This window comes from Trachinotus anak, unplaced genomic scaffold (assembly GCF_046630095.1).
Source record: "Trachinotus anak isolate AG129_WGS33_773 ecotype Australia unplaced genomic scaffold, CSIRO_AGI_Tana_v1 ptg000014l, whole genome shotgun sequence".
NCBI classification, from domain to species: Eukaryota; Metazoa; Chordata; class Actinopteri; order Carangiformes; family Carangidae; genus Trachinotus; species Trachinotus anak.
In genome coordinates, this window is record NW_027273865.1 from 4,725,001 (window position 1) to 4,748,004 (window position 23,004).

The 23,004-nt window shown below is 42.2% G+C and overlaps 1 protein-coding gene across 1 annotated transcript; it reads left to right on the forward strand.

The window, feature by feature from the left end:
• The first annotated feature begins 8,689 nt into the window (after positions 1–8,689).
• On the forward strand, positions 8,690–21,155 carry bbc3 (BCL2 binding component 3). The gene is made up of 4 exons (XM_071496739.1): positions 8,690–9,128; positions 10,612–10,999; positions 15,188–15,393; positions 18,162–21,155. Exons 2-4 carry the CDS (start codon positions 10,624–10,626, stop codon positions 18,255–18,257), a joined length of 678 nt encoding a protein of 225 aa, XP_071352840.1. The 5' UTR covers positions 8,690–9,128; positions 10,612–10,623; the 3' UTR covers positions 18,258–21,155.
• Positions 21,156–23,004: the final 1,849 nt, after the last annotated feature.

The following is a 23,004-nucleotide window of genomic DNA, read 5'->3' on the forward strand; positions in this document are numbered from 1 at the left end:
GAGTGTGTCCAGAAAAGGGATAATGTCTTCATCCCTGCTTTTTTTTACATAATAGTAATGCATCAAAAGACAATGTGAAGATGTGTGACAATGAGAAAGGAGTCACTTGTAGTGATGAACCTACAGAGAATTAGTGCCTGAATCTCACCCGTCCAGTCCACAACTTCACTGCTTTGGTTCACTGTCACCGCTCTCAGCTGCAGCTACTTTCAGAGGAAAAGCTCTAAAGAGCCACTGAAAACTACCTGCACAGAAGCAAACACACACAGTGAGAGACCAGCTGGTGAACATAATGGAGGATTTAGCAGCTAAAGAGCCAGCCAAGAACAGAGCGGAGAGCCGAGTGCGAATTATACAATGACAAAGGCAACCCTGTACAGCGCAGGCGCATGCTTCTGTTAACTGAAGAAGTACAATATAAAGTAGCATAAAATGGAAATACTCAAGTAAAGTACAAATACCTCAAAACTGTACTACTGTACTTAGAGCAAGTTTATTTAATTACTTTCCTCCACTGCTAATACAATTGCTTACCCTTCTGCACACATGGATTTTAATATTGTTCAATTATTCAACCCGTGAAAACAAAGGAGGTGACTATTATAAAAGCTAATATGAAAAAGGTAAACGACTAACTAAACCACCACAGCCACACAACACTATTCTCCATGGTCTCACTGCTCATGACTGAGCAACAGTGTTTGCTAATAAAGATATGACATTTTATATTGGTAATGAAATACCAAGCCAACAATGGAAGTCAATGGGTGTGCTATCAGCGAGCTAACATTTGTTAGCTAAACTGTAACATAAGGCAAAGGTTAGAAACGAGCTAACATGAGTGTTCATCCATAGGTTTATGACATGATCTAATTCAGAAACTCTAAAAGTAAGAAAATAAACAGGCTAAATAGTTAGAAACTACAGTCTCAACTTGCAAAGACAGGAGCAGAGACGTGAGCTGATGGGAGAGAGGCAGGCAGATGTTCAACTAATATCAGAGACAGTAGAGAAGTGAAATGGTTCATTTTCAGTTATTTCCTGTATCTGTGTGACTTGGGTTTCTCCACGCCCCCGCCCCTTTAGGAGACCAGCAGCAGGTCTGAGTCTATTCATTCCAATGGGAGAAGTGAATGTGATCACAGATTATGACTATTTGCCCTGTAGTCACCCAAATAAATATTGGTTCCATTTTTCACAAGCCACAGATCCTCTGAACATTATGACACTAACATGTAATTTTTCAAACCAACAAATCAGGAGGAAATTATTTTTATTCAAGACCCATCTCTGTCTCAGCAACACAGTCTCGTGAGATCTTGCAAACACAGATCTCCTCTGTCTGTTGGTTCTGGTCTGGTTTCACTGCTGCAGAGCTGCAGACACTGCAACCACAGAAGTTGAGAAGGACTTATTTGTGAAACCATGAATTCAACATTTAAACTGAAATAAAAGTGGTATTGTTAAGAAATGGTATGAACCACTTTGGGGGTGTCTGAAATCATGTTACAAGAGTCTTCCAGGGATGTATATGGGAAATGTATTGCAATATTTACAATTAGAAGTAAATATGATACTGTATGTTTCAACCCCCTTGAGCTGTTGTTTTTACCTCTTTTGGGGGGGTCCAAGTCTTAATCCAAAACCCTCAAACCCCCCCTTAATTTTAACCCTGGTTTGAAGAGAGTGAATACTAGACTTACATTCAGCAGGTGGCCCAAAACACAACTCCAAATGAAACATAATGTTGTTCCACAAAACAATGAGTTTCAGTTTCTAAATAGGAAACTATTTGCAAACATGTTCACTTTATCAACTTAAAAAGGAGATAAAATTTCAATATTGTATTAACAGCTTGTTTTCACTGCCCTCAAGTGGCCAAAATAAATCAATTATTGCACAGAAGTTGGATTATGTGTAGAGAAAGTGATATTAATTTACTCAATTCAGGAAGCGAATGTCAAAGGAAAAAGTCCTTTTACTTCTGCGACTCATTCAATTGACAGAGGAGAAACTGAGAAAAAGATTTGACCTGGGTGCTTTTTGGGGTAGATGAAGGGAGGAGGAGTGGGTTGGTCTGTGGAGGAGCTGAGGGTGAAAACAATGATGTCACTGTAGCAACCCAAACATTGGCTCAGCTTTCATTAGTGGGGACACACGCTGAAGCCTTGTGTTTTGGTAACCACAGGACAAATACCAGCCACATACACTTGATGGGGATTCTACTGACCTATCAGAGGGCTCCTCTTTCCTTTAAGGACGTCATCATGTCCCCCACCTGCTACCAGATTCAAAGCAACTGAGAGAAAGGCAGGCAGAGAGAGAGAGGGAGAGTTTAAGGGTGAAGTTTGTGAGATAGAATCACACAGCCTTCATCTTTCACTTTGAATTGATTAAGCTACAGAAGGAAGAAAAGAGCATCTGATAATTGTAGATGAAGGTGAAGATGTAGGTGAAGTGATGCAAATATAAAGTGACCACACACTGATCACATTCACCTGTAAGTGCTGCTGTCACATAATTAAGACTATTAGATCAGTTAGGCTGGATACGGGCCAACAAACACCACTGTTAGTGGGTGAACACAGATTATCCTCAAAATGTCAACTTTTCAGGAACTAAGAAAAACAAAGCAGCCCAGTTTTAAGCCTGACAACCACATGTCTTTCCATTTCTTTAATTAGTTTTGAGGGTTTCAGAGACCTTTAGAGTTTTGTCTCCAAACCACAGAGAAAATATCATAACCCCGCACTGAGAGTTGGAATAACAAAATCTGAAACTCATAAAGCCACAAAGTTTTCATGTGAGAGTGGTATAGGTGTTTGTTTGCTCTTAATAGTAGCAGAAGTTCATAGCGTTCAATTCAGCAACGTGAATGGAGCATTCTGCCTTTACTGCTGTCAACAGAGAAACAAGGCTGGAAAAATGAAACATGGTATTTGACACACAATAATAACCAACTGAGGTAAAACCAAATGTAAAGCTAGTTAAATCACAAAGGTCATGCAATTATTAGATTTTTGATATAATGCAAATAAGACCATAAACATGAAAAATATACAGTTTAAACATATGAAAGTACAGTAAATTACATTTAGCAATGACATTATGAAAAAATCAATGTTTGCCATAATGTGGATTAAATTATGCACTTGTTTGCCTACTCTGTGTGTGTGTGTGTGTGTCCGTGCATGCATGCATGCGTGCGTGTAAGTTGCTATCATGTCCTTACGCAGTCTGTGTTTTTACTGAGATTCTTATGTCTAAAAGCCATGAGAAGAATTTGTGCAAGTAAACTTAACACCTATATGCAGGCGTCCCACATATAACATGGTTGACTGTTAGTCACTGATGAGTTGGTCATGCAACAATCTGGGCTTTGCCAGGAAATCCTTAGATAAAGTTTAACTTCAGCCAGTGTATGAAACTTTAACACAACATTCTGCTGGAGTGATTTAGAGGTTGTGAGGCTGTGACCGATTGTTGGAAGGGCAGAGCGACCTGGTTCGACTGCAGAGGTGAGACACAAGGCGGCAGATCTCATTTACATGCTTATCACAACTGCAGAGGTATAGATTACCTGTCGGGGGGGGGGGGGGGGGGGGGGGGGGGGGGGCATTGAGGTGTGTGTGTGTGCGTGTGTGAGAGAGACAGAAACAGAGAGAGAGAGAGAGAGAGAGAGAGAGAGAGAGAGAGAGAGCTTCAGGGTCAGAGAGCTTATCTGGTGCCGTCATGTCGTCTTGATTGCATGGCTGCTCTCAGGTTACAGCGTGTGTAACCCCCCAAACACACACACACACACACACACACATCGCATGGCAGAAAACAATGTTGGTGATGCAGGTTGGAACCAAAAACTTGGCAGGTGACTTCACCACAGGTGGCATCAGTCATGAGTTGGCATCAGAGGGTGTTTGGATGCTCAGTGTGTTGTGCCTGAGAGACTTATGCTGACAAGTGTCTGACCCTTCAGTCTGCACTTGTTCTTCTGTTGCAGGAATCCACATAAATAAGGACAATCACAATCAAAACAGTGTATGAATCAGAAAATTCAGATTTAGGTTTTTAAAGGTTACATTCACATACTAAAAAGACTCTATCTCAAGAGGAAAATTAATTCACTGACTGAAGCTCCCTGCAGCCTGTTCGAGGCTTGCACACTGCGACTTCATTCTATCTCCCTGGAATAGGGGATCATTGTTGTTCCGCCTTTAAGTTGGCAGTGCAGGTGCTCACAGTCTGTGTAAGAGGTAGAGCAGGTGTGGTGGGACAGACACCAACATCCCGCCATCACTTAAACTGACAGCATGTTATGAAGGGCTCTCCTGATGTTCAATATGAACAGAATTATTAAAGCAAGCAAAACTTGTCCCAGTAATCTCATGAGGACCATATTGTTCTAAGACAGACTTGAAACAAGACAAGGTCAAAACCTAGTAGATGATTTTATATGGAGTGCTGCAAGGATGACATATTTTTGAAGGCCAACCCAGACGTTAGTCACCCTGGTTAACTTGACAAAAAGTCAATGGGATTTTTAAATATCCTGCAGCTCTCTATAACCACGACGTCATCTGACAAAATCACCAAACACATAAGTTAACGGGTATACTGTGATTTTGTCTATATTTACATGTAAAATGATCATTCAGAGAGAAAGTTAGGAGCTAATTCACAGCTATGTCAGCTGCAGTGTGGTCAATTAAAGGACAAGCATGGGGAGGGAAAGGCCAACCTTGCGTTTTCAGGGCAATACCAGTGATTCTCTTCTTCGGAGGGCAGCTTTGGTTCATCCAGAGTCCAAGTCGCTAGATTTGTGACAATCTTTGAAAAAAAAAATGCTGAAGGGATCTGAAAGGTTGGTTAATCTGGCTACGAAGGTGCTAAATTGGCAACACTGCCTGTAAATGCCCCCTGATGATGTAATAGGAAATGTTCAAACTAAATCATCAAGAGCAATGGCCTTTGTGAAAACATGTGCGTTTATAGGTCTGACCCTGCTGTTGCCATCCAGAAAAAATGTGAACCCTTCCTTCAAGACAATAAAATTTGATTTGATTTGAGAAGAGACCCAACCACAGAGAAGACTTCAGTATAAAGACAAAAACATTATAAAAACATTTTTTTTAAAAACCCCAAAATGAATCGTGGATGTCACTAAATGACACCCGTGCATGTTCGATTATATGCAGATGGAGAAGCATGTACCCGTCTTCATTTTCATGTTATAAAGTGTTTAAAAATTTGTCACTGCATTTCCAAACTTCCAAAAATGATGATGCATGGTGTTTTGTAACTCCTAACTCCCCAAATGATTTAATACTGCTGAAAAGAAGAAAGATGAGGATGATGATGAAAAGATGATGAAGAAAAAGAAGAGTTTAAGAATGATATGTAACATGTAAGTACCAGTGATTTATTTTCATATAAAATTTATGGAAGTATCTTTTGACAAACTCATGACAGCTTATTATTTTTAAAGTTCATGGTATTCATAAAAAAAAACTGCAACTGCAACAATATAATAAAAGCACCCTGACAGGATTTTGATGATGGCAACAGTCTTGACTCTCATTAGCATTTATTATCTTGTCTCTACAAGCTAACTGTTCACCACATGTCATACAAAGTCTGTTTGTCTTTCTCAAACCTGGCAGAGGATGTTCGCCCGGACATGTACCAGAGAGGGGACCCACCCCGCTTCACTCCCTACACCCCCCTCCTGCCCAAACAAGGGGGTGTGTTCCAATCTGCTGCTGGAGGAGGTGGAGGCGGTGGACGGGGGTATTGAAACAAGATGCCATTTCCAGCCGATTAAACAGCCTCCGACCCTGCAGCTCAGCTGTGACGCCCCTGTCTCATGCCCTGCAGCTGAGGGGTTTGCCCAGAGCACAATGATCCAAGGGTCAGGGGTTGAGACAGCGGGGGTGTCTGAAGTCATTTGGGATGCTAATGTTATGCAGGGTTTTCAGACTATAGGGTGTAAAAGCTTGAACAATTACACTGCTGTTGTGACTTGCAGCCTGAGCATCAAGCTGTAAAATGTCAAAGTGAATTTACAAAATAGACAAGCATTAAGTACAAGGAAATACATTTGAGTACAGATATGCTTTTGCATTATTTAGTAAAACTAAAAATGTTTCTTTAAAAAATGCACCTGTAAACTATTCATTACGTGTGCAACTAGCCATTTGTGTCCAGATGTGTTGAATGGCTGACTGCATATTAGGATTATGTGGTTTGTCATAATTGGATTCCAGTGTTAACAAAACATTCACTAATCCTGGATTATAATTTGCTGTGGATTTCCACTGAAGCTTAACTGCAGACTCAGTATGCATTTAAAAAAAAAATGTGGTTGCATTTCCACCACATTTACCTAATATGGAAACTAATAAACACAGAGACCAGTTTGGTTTTCTTCTGTAGGTGGAATTTGATCTTGATTGTCAGTCATTTTGAATCAATCCACAGTAAGACATGATCACATTCAGGGAAAAAAAATACTAGCAATGAAACTTTGCCAAATATATTATTTCACAGGGCAGGTAGAGCAATATGTCTTTGTTCATATGTACAAAGAAAAAATCCTTTTCACTGGAGCAAATTTTCCATTTTAAGCAGTCACTGTACAAGTGAGCACGGAGAATGTTAATGTCTTGACTTCACTGCAAATTTGACATCAAACAGACAAAAATAAGAAGCAGTCTTCTCATTAAATTAGTTTTGCTGTTTGCACAAGACTGGCATCCACAGCTGTAGTTACACCCCACTGCTGTTACTGTTTGCCTTTTTTGAGAAGATTAAAATTCACTGAAATGTGAGTTTCAGCTCGACAGGTTGTGCAGCTGATCTGATGTAGTTTTACAGTTTTCCTCCCTTTTTTTAATCCAAAATTTAACACAACCAACCGTCAATCCACTGGTCTGAAATTGTCCAGCAGGAGACATTTTGCTACTACCTAAGATGCCTCAACTAACAGGGGATCCTGGGTATTTTAAATCTACACAGGCTTGTTTACACTGTGGTGTCACAAGAGAGTCATTGACATGGATGGAGTCACTGGCAAAACTACAGTTTCAGTTTAATGTTTATTTTGTCTTGATGTTGTTGTAACTGCATTGATGAGATAAACCCCCAACCTTTAATCTTTAGATATGAGAACTTAAAGTTGTCCCAGACAGGCCTATACCAGCGAGGCTCCTTGATCTTAACTTGAGCTAACCCTCTCCTCCCAAAGCTGAGCAGTACCAGATAACCAACATTAACCTATTCACACTAACAAGAAGAATTCTCCTGGGTCTTTGCTTCATTATGAAAGAGAGCTTTCTTTTTTTTTACATGAATCATATCCCGAACTAAATGACAACTGTCAGCAGTGATCATAGGCACCAATGGTTTTGATAGTCTCACTGCACTTGCAATGAAAGTGTTGTAAACAGTGCCACTAAATGTCGACTCAGCTCCACTCCACACAGGATTTCATTGTTTGGGTTTACAGCTGCTGCAGATGTGTCAAACTGGGAAGGAAATTGGGGGAAGGCCGGCTGGGGGTGGAGGGAGAGGAGGAGTGTGTTTGTGTGTAGATGAGGGGATGTTTTGTTGATTCCTGTGTGAGGCTGATGAGGAAATGTATTGTGTCTTGCGATGAGAGACAGAGAGAGTTAAAGAGGTAGGAAAGGGAAAATACAGGATATGAGGGACAATAACTGTTAAATTGTTAATCCCTTGTGATGAAGGACTTTATGATGATACTGAAGTTTGCTGGACTGAGATGAAGAAATAGATATACAACTATAGAGGGGGAGTTAACATAATAAATGCGTTGTTTTTATAGTCCTGCAGAAAGACTCAGATTTGATAACAATAACAGCATAAAAATACAGAAAAAGAAAAAGAAAAGTAGAAAACTAGGGTGGAGGGGGTGGGGTGGAGGGGGTGGGGTGGGGGGGGGTGATGCGGGGGAGCATGTCAGCACTTGTTGTGGCGGAGGAGGGATTGGGAGGAAGTTAAGATACTCAGACAACACTGTGATTCAGCCTTCAAAATAAAAGTATGTACTGGAGTCAAAAAGACGGGTGCGTGGTAAATAAATCATCTGTGGGGAGTAGGCCTATATGAGTATGCATATGAAGCAGGGCCAAATGTGTAGTTTCTGAACGTTATGTTTGAGTTTGAACATTTTATGAGGTATATATATATATATATATTTTGCTTTTAAAATAGATTTAAACTCACATGTAGATATGGTCCTGGGTAAAACTAACAACATGAACATATAGGCACATTTTTACATCTCTGCCATAGTGATACACTGGTCATTTGTTCCCTTTGATGTACCCATATTTCGCAAAACAGCTAGAAACGACAATTAACGACCACTTTGTGTCACGTAATGGTTGTTTTGGTGCTCTTTGGGATCAGTTTGCATTTATTTGTTCGTTTAATTGAGGTCTATGACTGTCAAACAAGAAATATCAACACCCATGTCATACAGAGGCTGCGTGCCCAGTAGTAGTGCCAATGTGTACACATTGGAGCATTCACATCATTTGTCATACATGTTTAGGTCCATATGAGCCTTTCTCACTATGTTATATTTACCACAATATGTCAATAAAAAAATCTGTTTAAACCTTCATCTCATCTTTGAAACGTGAAACTTTTAAGAACACCAAAGAAGAACGACATTTTTCATTGTGTTCAATTATGGTTCACATAGGTTTTATTCTGAAAACTCCCACCGGATGTTAGCTCCACTCCACCGTCTTAACAAACATCCTCTAAAACCAGAGGAGAACCGAGGGGCAGCTCAGACCTCAAAGTCCGGATAGCACAGACAACAAACCGCCCCGTTGCTCGGTACAAGTCGCCGGCTGCGCGTCGGTATCTTCGTTTTGATGGGTTAATCCGAGACAGAAAGTCACCGAACATTGATCGAGACAATCCAACTGGGAAACTTGAAATGGAGTGACACATTTCCCCCGAGTGGACTTCAGCACCTTGTGATCCTGAACCTGTCGCACCACCTGCTCGTTTTTGGCACATTTGACTGTCTCTGATGTCCACCTGTCCCGGCCGCCTCCCGACCTGCAGACAGCCTCACCACGGATCGTCACTTAGACCAAGTAGGTGCTCTCTGTCTGCACCAGCTGCTGGTGGGTTTGACAGCGCGAAGTTGCATCATCTGTCCAGCTGTCGGCAAAAGCTGCGCTTTAAACTTTGGCTGAATTAACATTTAATGCCTGCTTCTTTTAAAAGGTTTGCTTAACTAGCTTTCTATAACAGATACACAATGTGGCACAAAGTTTGCATTGGACCAATTTTAGGTTTCTTGCGTTTGGTCAAAGATGAAATAAACAACACACATGGGTCCACGAAGGTCATCTTCGTGGACCCATGTGTGTTGTTTATTTATTGTTTTATTGTTTTGTGACAGGTCCCGACTCGTCAAGACACAGACACGTTAACATGTTGCCCGGTTGAGAAAAATCACAATAAAGTAAAATTAAACGCAGTCGATACACAACTGACAAACAGAAAATCTGAGTTTCACGACAGACGGAGATGAGTTTGTGTGTGTGTGTGTGTGTGTGTGTCCGGGGACCGGAGCACCGTCAACACGGCGGAGTTTGACCGAATAACGTGTAAACTGATCAAATGTCGAGCTTTTCTGGGCCGGGGGGGGGCAGCGCCGCCGCTCACCTCCGGGTGGCAGAATCACACGGGCCGGTGCCGGAGAGCCGTTCAGCCGCTCTCCGCTGGTCAGCGGCCGGAGGGTGGTCGTGGGTGCACCTCCTCCACGTCACCCGTGGAAAGGCTCGCGTGACTCGCCGCTGTGTGTGCGCGTGCGTGCTTCCTCGTGCTAGAGTGGCACGGATTTGTTTACAAACATAAGTCTCGTGGTTGTGAAGCGGACCCGCCGCCGCCCTCTGCCGGTCCGCAGGAGAGCACAGGCTGGGGGTCAGATTGCTGCAGAGCGGAGGGGGGAGAGAGAGACCCAGCGGGGCTAAAATTAGACCTGCGTCCTACACAGTAGAGTGTGCGGTAACATACCGGAACTTTCTACACATTCCCCCAGTCCCGTGTTCGGACTATTTGTTGTTGAGTTTCTGGTGTTTTTGATTTTTAGTAGTGTAATTGTTATAGATATTATTATTATTATTATTATTTTGGTTTTGTTATTATTTTGTGTTAATTTGATTTCAAATTCACGTACACAACTAAAAGGGTGCAAGTAAGACTTATTTTCATTATCAATTGATCTGTCAATTATTTTTTCAATTAATCGTTTAGTCTTTGAAAAATCTAATAATTGCCAAGAAATTTTGCTGTGCTGAAGGTGATGTCTTCAAATTTCTTGTTTCATTCAACCAGAAACCTCAAACAGAGAAGCAGAAAATCATCTGCAAATATCTGCCTTTGTTTTTCCCCCTTTTTTTAAAATGACCAAATCAATTAACAGATTCAAAGTAGTTGTGTTTCTGTCAATTTACTATTTCAGCTCTATACATAACACTTGTGTGTAAAATGTGCGTTGATGCAGCAGTACCTGCTGTCTATGGGTGTGTATTTATATACGTTCTTGAATGTTTTCCATGTGTGATTCAGGCAACCACTGAGATGGCCCGAGCAGAGACCATCGAGAGCGTCAGGGAGACAGGGGGAGGAGGAAACGGCCCTCTTCCTCCCCACAACACTTGCCGCATGGAGCTGCCTCGTCCATTCCACACCTGGCCCGGCCTGCTCACCACTACCACCATCACCACTGGCTCTGGAACTGGCAATGGTGCCATACACCTCCACCCTAACCACCACCACCTGCACCCTTTGCAGCCTCTCTATCTGCCATATCAGCTGCCTGACGAGAGCCAGACTCACCAGCAATTACCCGCGTTATTGCCATCACCAACGGCTCCTCCATCGCCACTCTGCAACCGGAGGGAAGAGAGGACCGGAGGCGCATTGACACCCAGTGCCTTCGCAGGAGAGGAGTCAGGTAAGATAGTGGAATTCATTCTTATAATTAGCATAAAACAGTGCTGACTGGGTAACGATTTTACAGCCTATGGGTGGGACTGAGGGTAGAGGAGGATAAAAATCTGCAGTTGTAAGTGAGTTGTAGCATGGTGTCATTAAAACCATATGGGTTAGTTCTTCCGCTTGTTTTCACAGACACGGAAAGGGAGCAATGTAACACCAGGATCTGTAAGATCGGTATCAGAGCACATTAGTCATCATTTAGCCTGCCAGAACGAGCAGCAACAGAGCCAGCATTGATTTATAACCAGTGCTACCAGGTTCACTGCTGCAGCAACACGCTGCACAGATACTAGATTACAGCTGCAGTGGATGCAGGTTCTGGTCTAAATTAATGAAAACACAGTTTACCTTTCAGACCCCCACCCTTTAGTAAACATTAATGGTAGGAGGAGGGTATTGGTTGTGTGTGTACTGCACCCAAGGCAGTGTTTGGGCAGTGTTGATGGGGGGCAGGTGGAGGGGGAGTACAGTATGAGGGGATGTGTTACCACTGTCCCAGGGATAAACATGTGATTCTTCTTTTGTAGTTTGGCCTTGTAACCAGCAGGCCTCTGTGTTGGTGTGTCACGAAGCTACACAAAACAGTAAAACCAATCAATCTGGTTTCGCTCACCAGACACTGCGTGTTATTTCTGTCTATCTTTACTTAATGAGGCGTGAGGAGGGAGATTACATTGGCAATGATGGACAAGTATGCTCTCCTCTTTCATTTGGCTCAAATGAGGGACTGATAGAAAGAAAAATCTCTTCTATGTTCATGGACATTGCACCAGTTTATTGGTTGTGCAAAAGAATTATTAACTTATCTGTTGGGTATTTTTTATTAGTATTATTGGTGTAGAAGCTTATCCTACTGCTGTCACTCTGGATAAGACCATAAAATGTCTATGAGTTGCAGATTTATGACTTGACTTGGCTCTTGTGTTTGGTCAAACAGGAGAGCTTTAAGTTAAGTGAAGAGGGAGACCCATTTTATTCTCATGGGATAGAGCGAGTGGAGTAAATTTAAACCTTTTTTTTTTTTTTTTGGAGATGTAGAAAGGGAAATTCAGGAAGCAACAGTGACCCAGCAGGTTACAGGAAAGGCAGGTTTGTGTTTGGCACTGAGCCATTGTGTTTTGACAGATTTGTAATAATGTAAACAGATAAGCCCCCCCCCCCCCCCCCCCCAAATCCTCCTCCTCCACCTCCTCTGCTCTCAGCTGTAGGTCAGCTGTTTGTCTCAGGCATGTTCAGACTTGTCCTCTGTGCTCTGGCTGCAAGAAGGAAACAATGTGTAGCATTTCCTCCTTCTGTGTGCGGCTCAACCAGGCAGCAAAAAGTCAAGTCAAGTCAAATATCATTTATATATTTAGTATCACAAATTTTCCTCGAGGGATCTGTAATCAAGCTCAAACCAAGGAAGAGCAACAGAGGAGGGACCCCTGTACCAGGACGCACACACATGCAATGGAGGTTGTGTGAACAGAATAGAACAACTTAGTAGATTTACAATGTGGACAATCAGGATGACAGCATTATAGATCTTAAACATTAATGAAGAATATGATCTGAGAGGACGTCGAGCAACTTCCAGGTGCTGCCAACAGATAGGACCAGATCCACCATGAGGACCAAGTCAGTCGGTCAGTCAGTTCTCCTTAGCTGGTCACCAACAGTAACTGAGGCCATTCAGTCAGACCACTCATTCATTAAGTCAAGTAGTTAAGTTTGTTGGTTGAACAGTCAGAAAGTTTGTCAGTTTGTTAATCAGGCTTAACAGCCACTCTGCCAATCACACAGTCAAACAGTCAGTCAGTTCATGAGGGAGTCAGTGTGTTACCCAATAAGTTAATTATTCTGGTCAATCAGTGAGTTCATCAATAATCCAGACAGAAACCACAATGACTAATAAATCAGTTGCTTTGATAATCAGTCAGCCAGTCACTCAGTTACCAGTCACTGAATAAATCAATGTAAATAATCAGTCACTGAGTTAGTCAACTAGGCAGCTAGTTGGCTGTAATTAGTTAGTTTGCAGGTTCATTAATCAGTTAGTTGTTTCATCCATCAGTCAGTTTGTTAGTTGTGTTGTTAAATCGGGGAGTTATCCAGCTCATCACTAAGCTTCCTGCCTGGCTTGTTAGTTCATCTGATTTGGTCTGTTTTGATTTTTAATGCCACCCCCCACCACCACCTCCTGCCTCCCATACATGACTGGTCAGGCGGTCTCTCTGTCACCTTGTCAGTCTGTCAGCCTGTCACAGGCAGGTTCATCCCCTGCCCCGCCCCCTTTCCTCCAGTTCACCCTATCACAGCTTGGCCCCCCACTCTGTTGGCCAATCGCACTGAGACATCTCCAGGAGTGCTGCCTTAGAGTTACCTTGGCAACAAGCCAGGGTTTTCCGTTTTTTTTTCTGCCGCTCTCTCTTTCTTTCTCTCTCTCTCTCTCTCTCTCTCTCTCTCTCTCTGTCTAGTCACCTGCATCTTAAAAGGATCAGTTGTAATCCTCCTAGCAAAGCAAATGCTGTGGTTGCCAGGAGTGCCAGTTTCTGTGGCAACTAGAGTTGTGGTTGCCGTAGGTGATCATCTCCATGCAGGAAACAGGGGTAGCTTCACAGAAAAGCTGTGATTGGACAAAGTAACAAAACAAGCCGGGGACCCAAAGGTGTGTCGAAGAAAGGTTAGAACAGGGTGACTGTTCATCCTAAAGAGACCTGCACAGTGCCAAACACACTCCGATTTAATTCAGTATAATTTAGGGTAGATAATCACTTCCTCTCTGGAGAGAATGGAATAAAATAAAATGAAATGGCAAAAGATTAAAATTAGGAATCACTTTTTAATTTGTTTTGTTTGAGTTACATGAAAAAATAAAATAAAACAGAAGAGGGGATGAGAAAAAAGAGGTGAAGTGTCAACTCCTTGGGTTTTTTGTGGTAGTTAAATCAGTCATGTGGTTTATATGCTTCCACTCTTCCACTTCATAAAATAGGATTTAACTGATTGAGGAAACAAAATTAAGCAAGAGAAATAATGAAATGAACAAGTAAGGAAATGGAAACAAATAAAAAACAGATGAATAGTTTTTTTTCTAAAACTTTCAGAAATCACTTTGAAATTGAAAGAAGAGTCAGCATTCATAAAATCATAACATCTCCAGTAGGTTTAGCCCTGTTTGTCACACTGAAGTGACCAGACAGAAGGTACAGGTATCCGTCTGTCAAAAAAACACACATACACACACAAACAACAAACACAAACACGCACACATACAGTACCTCTCCATACCAGACTTATTAAGCAGATTAAGAGATTACTCTCCCAAGTTCCATGAAGAGGAAAATAAGTCACCATCACCCCAGCAGCCTCCCTAAGAGGTGTGTGTTTGTGTGTGTTTGTGTGTGTTTGTGTGTGTTTGTGTGTGTGTGTGTGTGTGTGTGTGAGAGAGTGAGTTAGGCCAGGGAACCAAACAACCCCACTGGATGCCACAGTTACCAATTTTTAATGTCAAAGGTCAAGACTGAAGTTTAAGTTTACAAAATATTTTACATATTAAGAAAATTCACCTTGTCAGTTCCTCTTCCCTCTGCATCAGAGACAATAAAAGTCACATCCTCCACTTTATGCAGGCAAAAACATGCATGTGCAAACATATGAAAGCAAGATATTTAAACCCTTATGGTTATCTAACTAATCTATCCACAGATCACTCCACTTCCCTGTAAAGTTGAGTGGATGTTGAACGTGATGAGCAGTTACGGCCTGAAGGCCAGTGTGACTGAGGATTTCTGTGTGTTATTGTTTGTTTTTGGGTGTATGTTGGTGTGTTTGTGCACTAAAGAAGTCTTTGTTGCTTGGCAGCCTGGTGTGTGTAGCCTGCCCATGTGTTAGTATGTGTGCACAGACCCCCCTGACTTGAAATGTCTACATTAGTTTATAAGGAGGCTATTAATGTGCGCTGCTTGTTGAGAATCAATTAAGCATAACCAGAGGCTCTGTGGGCCCAATAAAGCTCCTCTGTTTCTACATACTTGAACATTTCTTCTCAACAGAGAGACAGAGTCAGGAAGAACTATGGTACAAATGCAATGAGGGAGAAGGAGAAATGTGTGCATTTCTCAGCATCTTATTTTCTGAATGTATTTTGCCTTTTCTGCTGCAGACTCGGACACAGAGGAGCACCAGGAGGCCTCCAGCCACCAGGGGCCTCTACCTGACCTACTGCCCGAGAACGAGCACCCATCCCGGGCTTCAGGACACCACAGAGTCCCCAGGAGAGAGGCAGCGCGGGAGCTGACGGTCAGGAGAGTGGCCAGCCAGCTGAGGGTCATTGGAGATGAATATAACGCCACAGTCCTCCACAGAGTGGTAAGAGGAGGGGCAGGGTTAAACGTGTAATCTATGATGCACTCGGTCTTTTGGAGAGGAGAGATGTATAGACACTTACACTGACCTGAAAATATGGTTTTATCAGTCTTGTCCAGTATTTTTCTTACTGATCAACCTCTGATTCACTTTATTCCAGTTTTAATGTTTTTCCTGCTGCTTTGAAAATAGATTTGAGAAAAGACACATTTACCATTGAGCTGTCTCTGTTTCCTCTCATACAAACAAGCATATGTGGCAAATGAGATTATAAATAGTCATCAGAAAGCCACATACTTACACTACACAACACAGCAACGCAGCCTGCAACAACTGTGGCTTGGGAGCATGTCTCATCCATGTCTCTCAGCGTCTGGACAAGCACAGAAAACTCTGCCTGCTTCTGCCTCGATCAGTCCAGTGTTGGTGCACAGCATCTCCTCTGATGTCCAGGTTGTCCAGCTTTTATTAGCTCCGGTTAACATTGTTTGAACTACACACACAATGGCATAGAAACCCCATTGCAGGCTGCGGCGTGGGCTGTGCGTTGATCCTGGGCAAGAAGCATTAACCAGGCTTTAAAAGTAGTGGATGAGTCATTGACTGTCCCGCAAGTTGCCAGCAACCGATAGAAACTGCAAAGTGCTGAAGGGACAGACGTGAAGAAAACGTAATGAGGTTAACAACACCTGACAGTCCAGTCCAGAGCCTACACGGTGTAGTGTAGTGATTTTCAGTGTTTTTAGTGTGTGTGTGTGTGTACAGTGTTTACTGTGTCTTTGAACACAACACAGTCACATTGATTCTCTCTCTCTCACACACACACACAAACACACATACAACTTCTCTACAATCTTATCAGTCCACATGTTGTTGCATGGATGAACATGCAAAATTACGTGTGTGTGTGTGTGTGTGTGTGTGTGTGTGTGTGTGTGTGTGCGTGCATGCCAGTAGTTAAGACAGATCAATACTTGCATGTGTGAGAGAATGAATCAGTATCATCTGTGTGCTGTGAGCCGGTAATTCTTTTCCTTCCTTAATTCCTGTTCCCTCTGACCTTTTCCTGCATCTGTCTCATTTTATTGTTTCACTTTCTTCTCTTTCTCTCTCTTTTATTTCCTTACAAATACAAATCATAGTAATACTAAATAAAATTTCCCTCTCTTCCTTCTCCATATAAATGGCAGAAATTAGGATCCAGACCTCTTAATTCCATCCTTTCCTACCTCCCTCACTTGATTTTCCTCTGATTTCACTTTCTGTCCTTCTGCACTGTCTTTATCATCATGTATATGGATTCAATAACTTTATTAGTGGAGTAGTTTTTCAGAAATGCAGAAGTCATTTCTGTTCATTAAACAATACTCACTTTACTTGAGTGAGTATCCTTCTGGTTTTAAAACAGTCTGATAAAACGACAGCGTTTCTCTCCTCTGCTGTCTTTCCTCTTTTTACTGTCAGTTCTTTATCTCTCCCCTCCCTCCCTCTGTGCTCTAGATCGCGTGAGGAGTTGGCAGCAGTGCCCCCCCCCCCCCCCCCCACCACCACCACCACCACCACCACCACCACCACTCCACCTCCTCCCCTACCACACACACACACGCACACACGCACTCATCCCCACTGCTCTCTCTCCCTCACCATCCCGCGCCTTATGCACATAAACAAAGATGACGTCACCCACCCTTGGCTCTCACTCTGACATGGACTACGCGCGCGCACACACACACACACACACACACACACACACACTTTATGTGGGTGTAACAGCCCTTTGCAAACATGTGTAGCAGGTTTCTGCGGTCGCTGCCCTCACTGAACTGTCTCCTGTCCTGTCTGTCTGCTGTGTGTGTGCCTGTGTGTGTGTGTGTGTGTGTGTGTGTGTGTGTGTGTGTGTGTGTGTGTGTGTGCATGACAAAGACAGACAGATACTTTATTCTCATGGGGAAATTGGGGAAATTGTGCGTGTGTGTGTTGTTTACAACCCAGCCGGGCCAAGAGCACAGTCAGACACTTTTTCTAAATGAACAGTTTGAAACAAAAGGAATAAGAGAAGGAGGGAGGGAGGGAGGAAACGAGAGAAGGAGGGATGGAGATTGTACAGAAAGGACATAGGGCAGGAGGGAGGGAGGGTTAACCGCAGACACGTGAGGTTCAGGCAGTTCAGAGTAGCATCCCTAACACAGACATACACTTGTTTATCCTCAGGTTTGAGCTGAGCTGAGTGTTGCTCATTATTCCAGCCCATGCAGACATGCCGTCTCTTTCTCTCCACTACATCCCTCTGTTCACTTCTCTCCCTCAAAATGACATCATGTTACTTTTTTTCAATGCTTCCTCTCTCTGCTGAGTTCTCTGTCTTTGTCAGATATTGAATCAGCTTCAAGTGTGTTTTTTTTTTGTTTCCACCCAGGTGGTTATTGTTCAGTTTTCAAATGATCTTTGTTAAACGTTTGGTACATTTGACGTGTTCAGAAATGCTGCAGCAGCTCACGCCTGAAACCACGCAGTTTCAGAAACGATCACCTGACACATGAGCCCAGTCAAACTCATTTCAATAATTACATCTTTGTGGATGTCCAGGTCCACCTCAGTACTGTTGGAAACTGGATTATAGGCTCTTTCTCAGCTGCTGCTGCACATGTCGACATGGACAATAGGGGACAGCTGTGATTTGCTTGAAGCTATGTGATTCAGTCTGTCATGTCTGAAAAGCTCAGATTTTGAATCATCAAACGTCTGTGTTTATCTGTTATTGTCTCTCGCAGCACGCTGCCCCCCACTGGCAGGACTGGAGAGATGCCTGCCGAGGATTCCTCAATTTCGTCACCCAGACTCTCAGCACTCTCTACAGGCTCACGTAGGTGGCCGTCTCACCTTCAACGACCAGTTACCATGGCGGCTTTTTTTTTTTTACATTCAGGACTTGGCCTCTGGCTGTCGGAGTGTGGCTGGTGAAGAGAACAGTCCCAACTGGTTGCTGCACTGTTGTGCATTTGAACCTGGACGACTGACGCAGCCTGAAATCGAACATTTTCTTGAACAAAGAGTTCGGGAGAACGAGCTGTGGTGTTGTTGCTGCCTGTGGGCTGGATCAGGATGCCACCAGTTTGTCTGTATGATGGTCCTTCCGTTGGTCAGTCTGCTGGTACAGACTGCAGCTGACAGACCGACTGTCATTTTTCTACCTGTATATTTTGTAAAATCAATTTGCTTTCACTGTCTTCGTCGACGTCTTGGGGCTCAGCTGTTGATGTAGCAAGCGTGACTCAAGTGTGTGTGTGTGTGTGAGTCTGTGTGTGTTTGTGTGCACATGGCTGACCTGGGTCAAACAGATAGGTACTGAGATACCATTGTAAAAAAGTTTTTATCCATTGTGGTGAATACAGATATTTCAGAATTGTCTTTTTAATCCCACAGAGGAGTATGGTTGTGAATGACCTGGTTTTGAAGTGAAGGTCTTCATCATCTGTTGGAGCTTTTTCCTTCGTTAATATCAGCCACCATGTGTCATCTTTGTCCAATGTAAAAATCTTCCAGTAATAATAACAACGTTTTCTGCTGTGGAAGCTCAGAGTTGGTTAAAACTAATTTGAGTAATTATTACAGACATGATTTGACCCTCGTCATGTGTGTGTGCATATTACTGTTGTGTCTTTATTTTGCATCCTATGCCCTCATTCTTCTAAACTGTGAAAGTGGATGCTGTAGTTGCATCGCAGGGAAAATTCGGGTGTGATTCCACTGGGGAGACAAGCACAGAGTGAACCTCTCCCCCAATCTGAAACTGCTTCATTTCATCATACGACGTGCCTTTCTGCTCAGCACTCACAGCCAACACCAGGACAATCAGCTACACACAACACACACACACAAAGAAGTACACATGCACACTCTTTAAGTGCTTTGTTTTCTGCCACTAAAGTCAAGTGTCATTTGCATTACATTCAAATGTCCCAGAGTCAGCAAGGCTTAAGGTCATTTCAGGACAGAAATAGTTTAATCCCCAAACACCCACACACGTACACACACACACACACACATACACACACACACACGCAGGAAATTGCCACTGTACATACCTCCACACCTCTCATACTGCCAGTGTTGGGAGCTGGCAGGGTTTCACTGGCCTGTGTTGACAGTGTTTATAGTTACATGATCATATGTAAATATTCTTTTGGAAGATAAATCTAAGTGAGCTGAAAAAAAAGTACTTATCAAAGCGAGAGTTCACCGTGTTTGTTGGGAGATCTTTCTGTATTCCTGAGTGGCCGTTGGCAACAGTAGAGCGAATTTGAATTTAAATCCAGTGGATTTGAGATGATATTCCATGAGTTAAAGAAAAAATATATGATCTGGATCTTTTGATTGTTGGAACTTATTTGAGGATGTTTGTAAAATAACCCCCTCGGTTGTGATTATTTTCATTGTAGTTTGGGGAAAAAAATGTTAATTGCTCATGTTAAGAGCATAATTTATTTTGGAAAGTAGCCTGTCTGTAGCTTGTTTTTTCGTTCTCACTTTTTTATGTCATGTATTATTTATTTTTTCTTACATTCCTGATCAAAACTATGAATTAAGCTCTACTTAAGTAGTAACTGTTAAAATAGAGATTGAATAAGATGGGAGTTGAAGCTGTTAATATACACACTGAAAGTCAATACAGCACTTTCATTTCAAATGTTAGCAGCTTTAGAAATTGAAAAAAAGGCTTAATCATTTAAATGGTACTATGCTTATGATGTAAGTGTTTGTGTATATCCAGCATTACAGAATAACACAAACCTCTCCAGAAACTGGACGTGATGTATTGGCTTTCAATGTGTATGTCAGATGAGATGGAAAAGTACCAAAACTCTCCCTTTATACTCTTGAAAGCACAAAGAAGAAATCAAGCCTCACAGACTGTTGGCAATACTGAAAGTTTTTGTTTAACAGCTTAAACTGACTGAACTTAAAACTCATTTCACTGAAGATTCAACCGGGTATTTCTAATTTCAATTCTGGACAGTGGTAGTACTACTGATGCTACTCGTGCTAAAAATATACCTTTGTGTACTGTATCGTACTCTGAATTAAAGTGCCCACTTAATGGAGTATTTGACATATTACACTTAAAACACCTCAAAAGCTCAACTGGGCATTAATTGGAGGCTTTGGCTAACGTGTTTCGTCAGGTTTTTTTGTGTTTTTTTTTTTCTTTATTCATCATACCACGCTCACTCAGCCTTCAATGCTTTTTAAAATGTTTTTAGCACAGGGCCATTTCAAAAGCCTTCATGTATAAAGTCATGATGATACCACAGCCTGCAGATGTTCAGATAACATGTGGCTAAGCAACATACAAAGAACAAACAACGCTAGCACAGTAGACACTTGTTTACTGCGTGTGTATTCATATTTGTAGATCGGTTTGCTAGCCGTGTTTTTAGCCATATTTGCTGTCATCACAAAGCAATGTCTGATGAAAAAACTCTTCAGCTAATCCACAAGTCCACCTGTAAGTACTCAGATGATTCAGCCTGCAGGTGATGGCCAGCCCGGTGCTGTGAGCACTTTGCAGTTGCTCTTCTCCTGGTTGTTTTTCTGGTGAAAGCGCACTTCCTGGTTCAGGGCCTGCCTCCCTCTTACCAACGACGCTCAGTGTCAGTCACATGCAGTGTGTATTTGCTGTTTTCAACTTTTTTTCTATTGTAAACTTTCTACATGAATTTTCTACTTTTTTTCTTTTTTATACAATAAAGATAAGGAGAACTATATTCACATGTTTGCTGTTTTCATTTCTAACATTAGACGCAGTAGAATGTGGAATTTCTGTCTGTTAATATATAACTGTTTATAAGTTAAACACATTTGAAGTAATTTAATGGTTTCTAAAGGTCCCATATTTTACACTTTTCAGATGTTTTATTTGAAGTGGTAATATCTATAAGAAGATACAGTTGAGGCCAAAATTATTAGCCCCCCAGGAATTATGGAACATTTTCCTAAAATTCTGACCAACGTTTGCAGCGTTGATAAAACTTGATATAATAAAACACACACCAGTGCTACTAGTATCTTTTGGTACATTTTGGAATTAAAATATATTTTCTAGCTTGCTTTATATCAAATATAGTAAAAAATGGGGTGGTCGAAAATGTTAGCCCCCTGTGAATTTTTGTTTTTTAAAACACACCTAATCAATTAATCAGCTCCCTAACAACACCTGTGCAGTCAATCAGCATAAAAGGACTCCAACAGGGCGCTTGAGCACATTATTGTGAGGGACTACTCTTACTCACTGTGCCAAAGACAAAGGAAATCAGTCTTGGGGCTATACTGCCTCCACTATTATGAGCTATAACTATTATAGTGGAGGCTATACAACACAGTTGTTAGGGCTCTTCATCATGGTGGGCTTCAGGGCCATCATCCCAGTAGAACCCCTTTACTGAAAGAGCGGCACATCAGAGCCAGAATGAGGTTTGCCCATGAACCATTAAAAGGTAAAGACGACTTTCGGAAGTCTGTGCTTTGGTCTGATGAGACTAAACTGGAACTGTTTGGGCACATGGATGTTGCTTATGTTTGGCGAAGAAAGGGAGAGGCCTTCAACCCTAAGAACACAGTTTCCACAGTTAAACATGGTGGTGGAAGCATCATGCTGTGGGGCTGTTTTGCAGCCTCAGGCACAGGGAGCCTTGTTAGGGTGCATGGCATCATGAAAAAAGAAAATTATGTTGAAATTTTGAGGGATAATATGAAGAAATCTGTTCTTAGTTTAGGTTTAGGTCACTTCCATGGAGAAATCACAAGTTTTGTCTAATTTCATATGAGGAGCTAATAATTTTGGCTTCAACTTTATATTTGCGGTTTTATGCCAAAAAGCTATCTCAGTGTAGTTTTACATCTCCTCTCTGAGACTTAGTAACTCTCTCGAGCTCTAGTAACAACGGGTCAGTCAGCCAATCAGAAGAGAGGCTCTGAGCCTCTGAGCCTCTCTTCTGATTGGCTGACTGTTTTCTGACTGATTAAATAAAAAATTAGCAGATTTCAGGTAAAAAAAAAAAAGTCCAGGGGAATCAAATCCATCAAGGTTTGACAGTAGGTCCAGGTGGGCGGAGCTTGGGGCATGGCTGAGAGTAGTGACTGCTTTGTTGTGACATCACAAAGTTACAGAAGTCCTGACGGCTGGTTTTAAGGCTCAGTTTCTGAATACAGACTGTGTGCAGTTCTCTGTGGACTGAGGCTTTGATACTTTCACAGTATTAATACAGAACCTAGACCTGTTTTATAATCAAAAAACACATGGACATCTACCTTTAGACTGTAGGGGACCTATAAAAGAGAAGCTTCAGTAGTTTTACATTGTGGCATCTCATCCCATCTCATTTTGGGACAATGCTGCTCTGGTGGGACAGACTCGGACTGCAGCAGTTTATTGAAATGTGGTTCAGCAGATGTTTACAGATGTTGGTGGCTCTGTTGGCAGGGCAACAGCCCCCCTGGCCATGCGTGACAGTGGATGGACAGACAGCGCCGTTGTCTCTCCCACATCTGGAGAGCACCAGGGATTAGCAGACAGAAGGTCTGGACCCTTGCTGCTCATACACACTCACACACACT

Bases quoted from the DNA above. Each gene is read 5' to 3' on its own strand.
- bbc3 (XM_071496739.1), top strand. From the start codon at position 10,624: ATGGCCCGAGCAGAGACCATCGAGAGCGTCAGGGAGACAGGGGGAGGA. The intron at 11,000-15,187 runs GTAAGATAGTGG...TTTCTGCTGCAG, and splicing joins CTTCGCAGGAGAGGAGTCAG to ACTCGGACACAGAGGAGCAC. The intron at 15,394-18,161 runs GTAAGAGGAGGG...TGTCTCTCGCAG, and splicing joins CCACAGTCCTCCACAGAGTG to CACGCTGCCCCCCACTGGCA.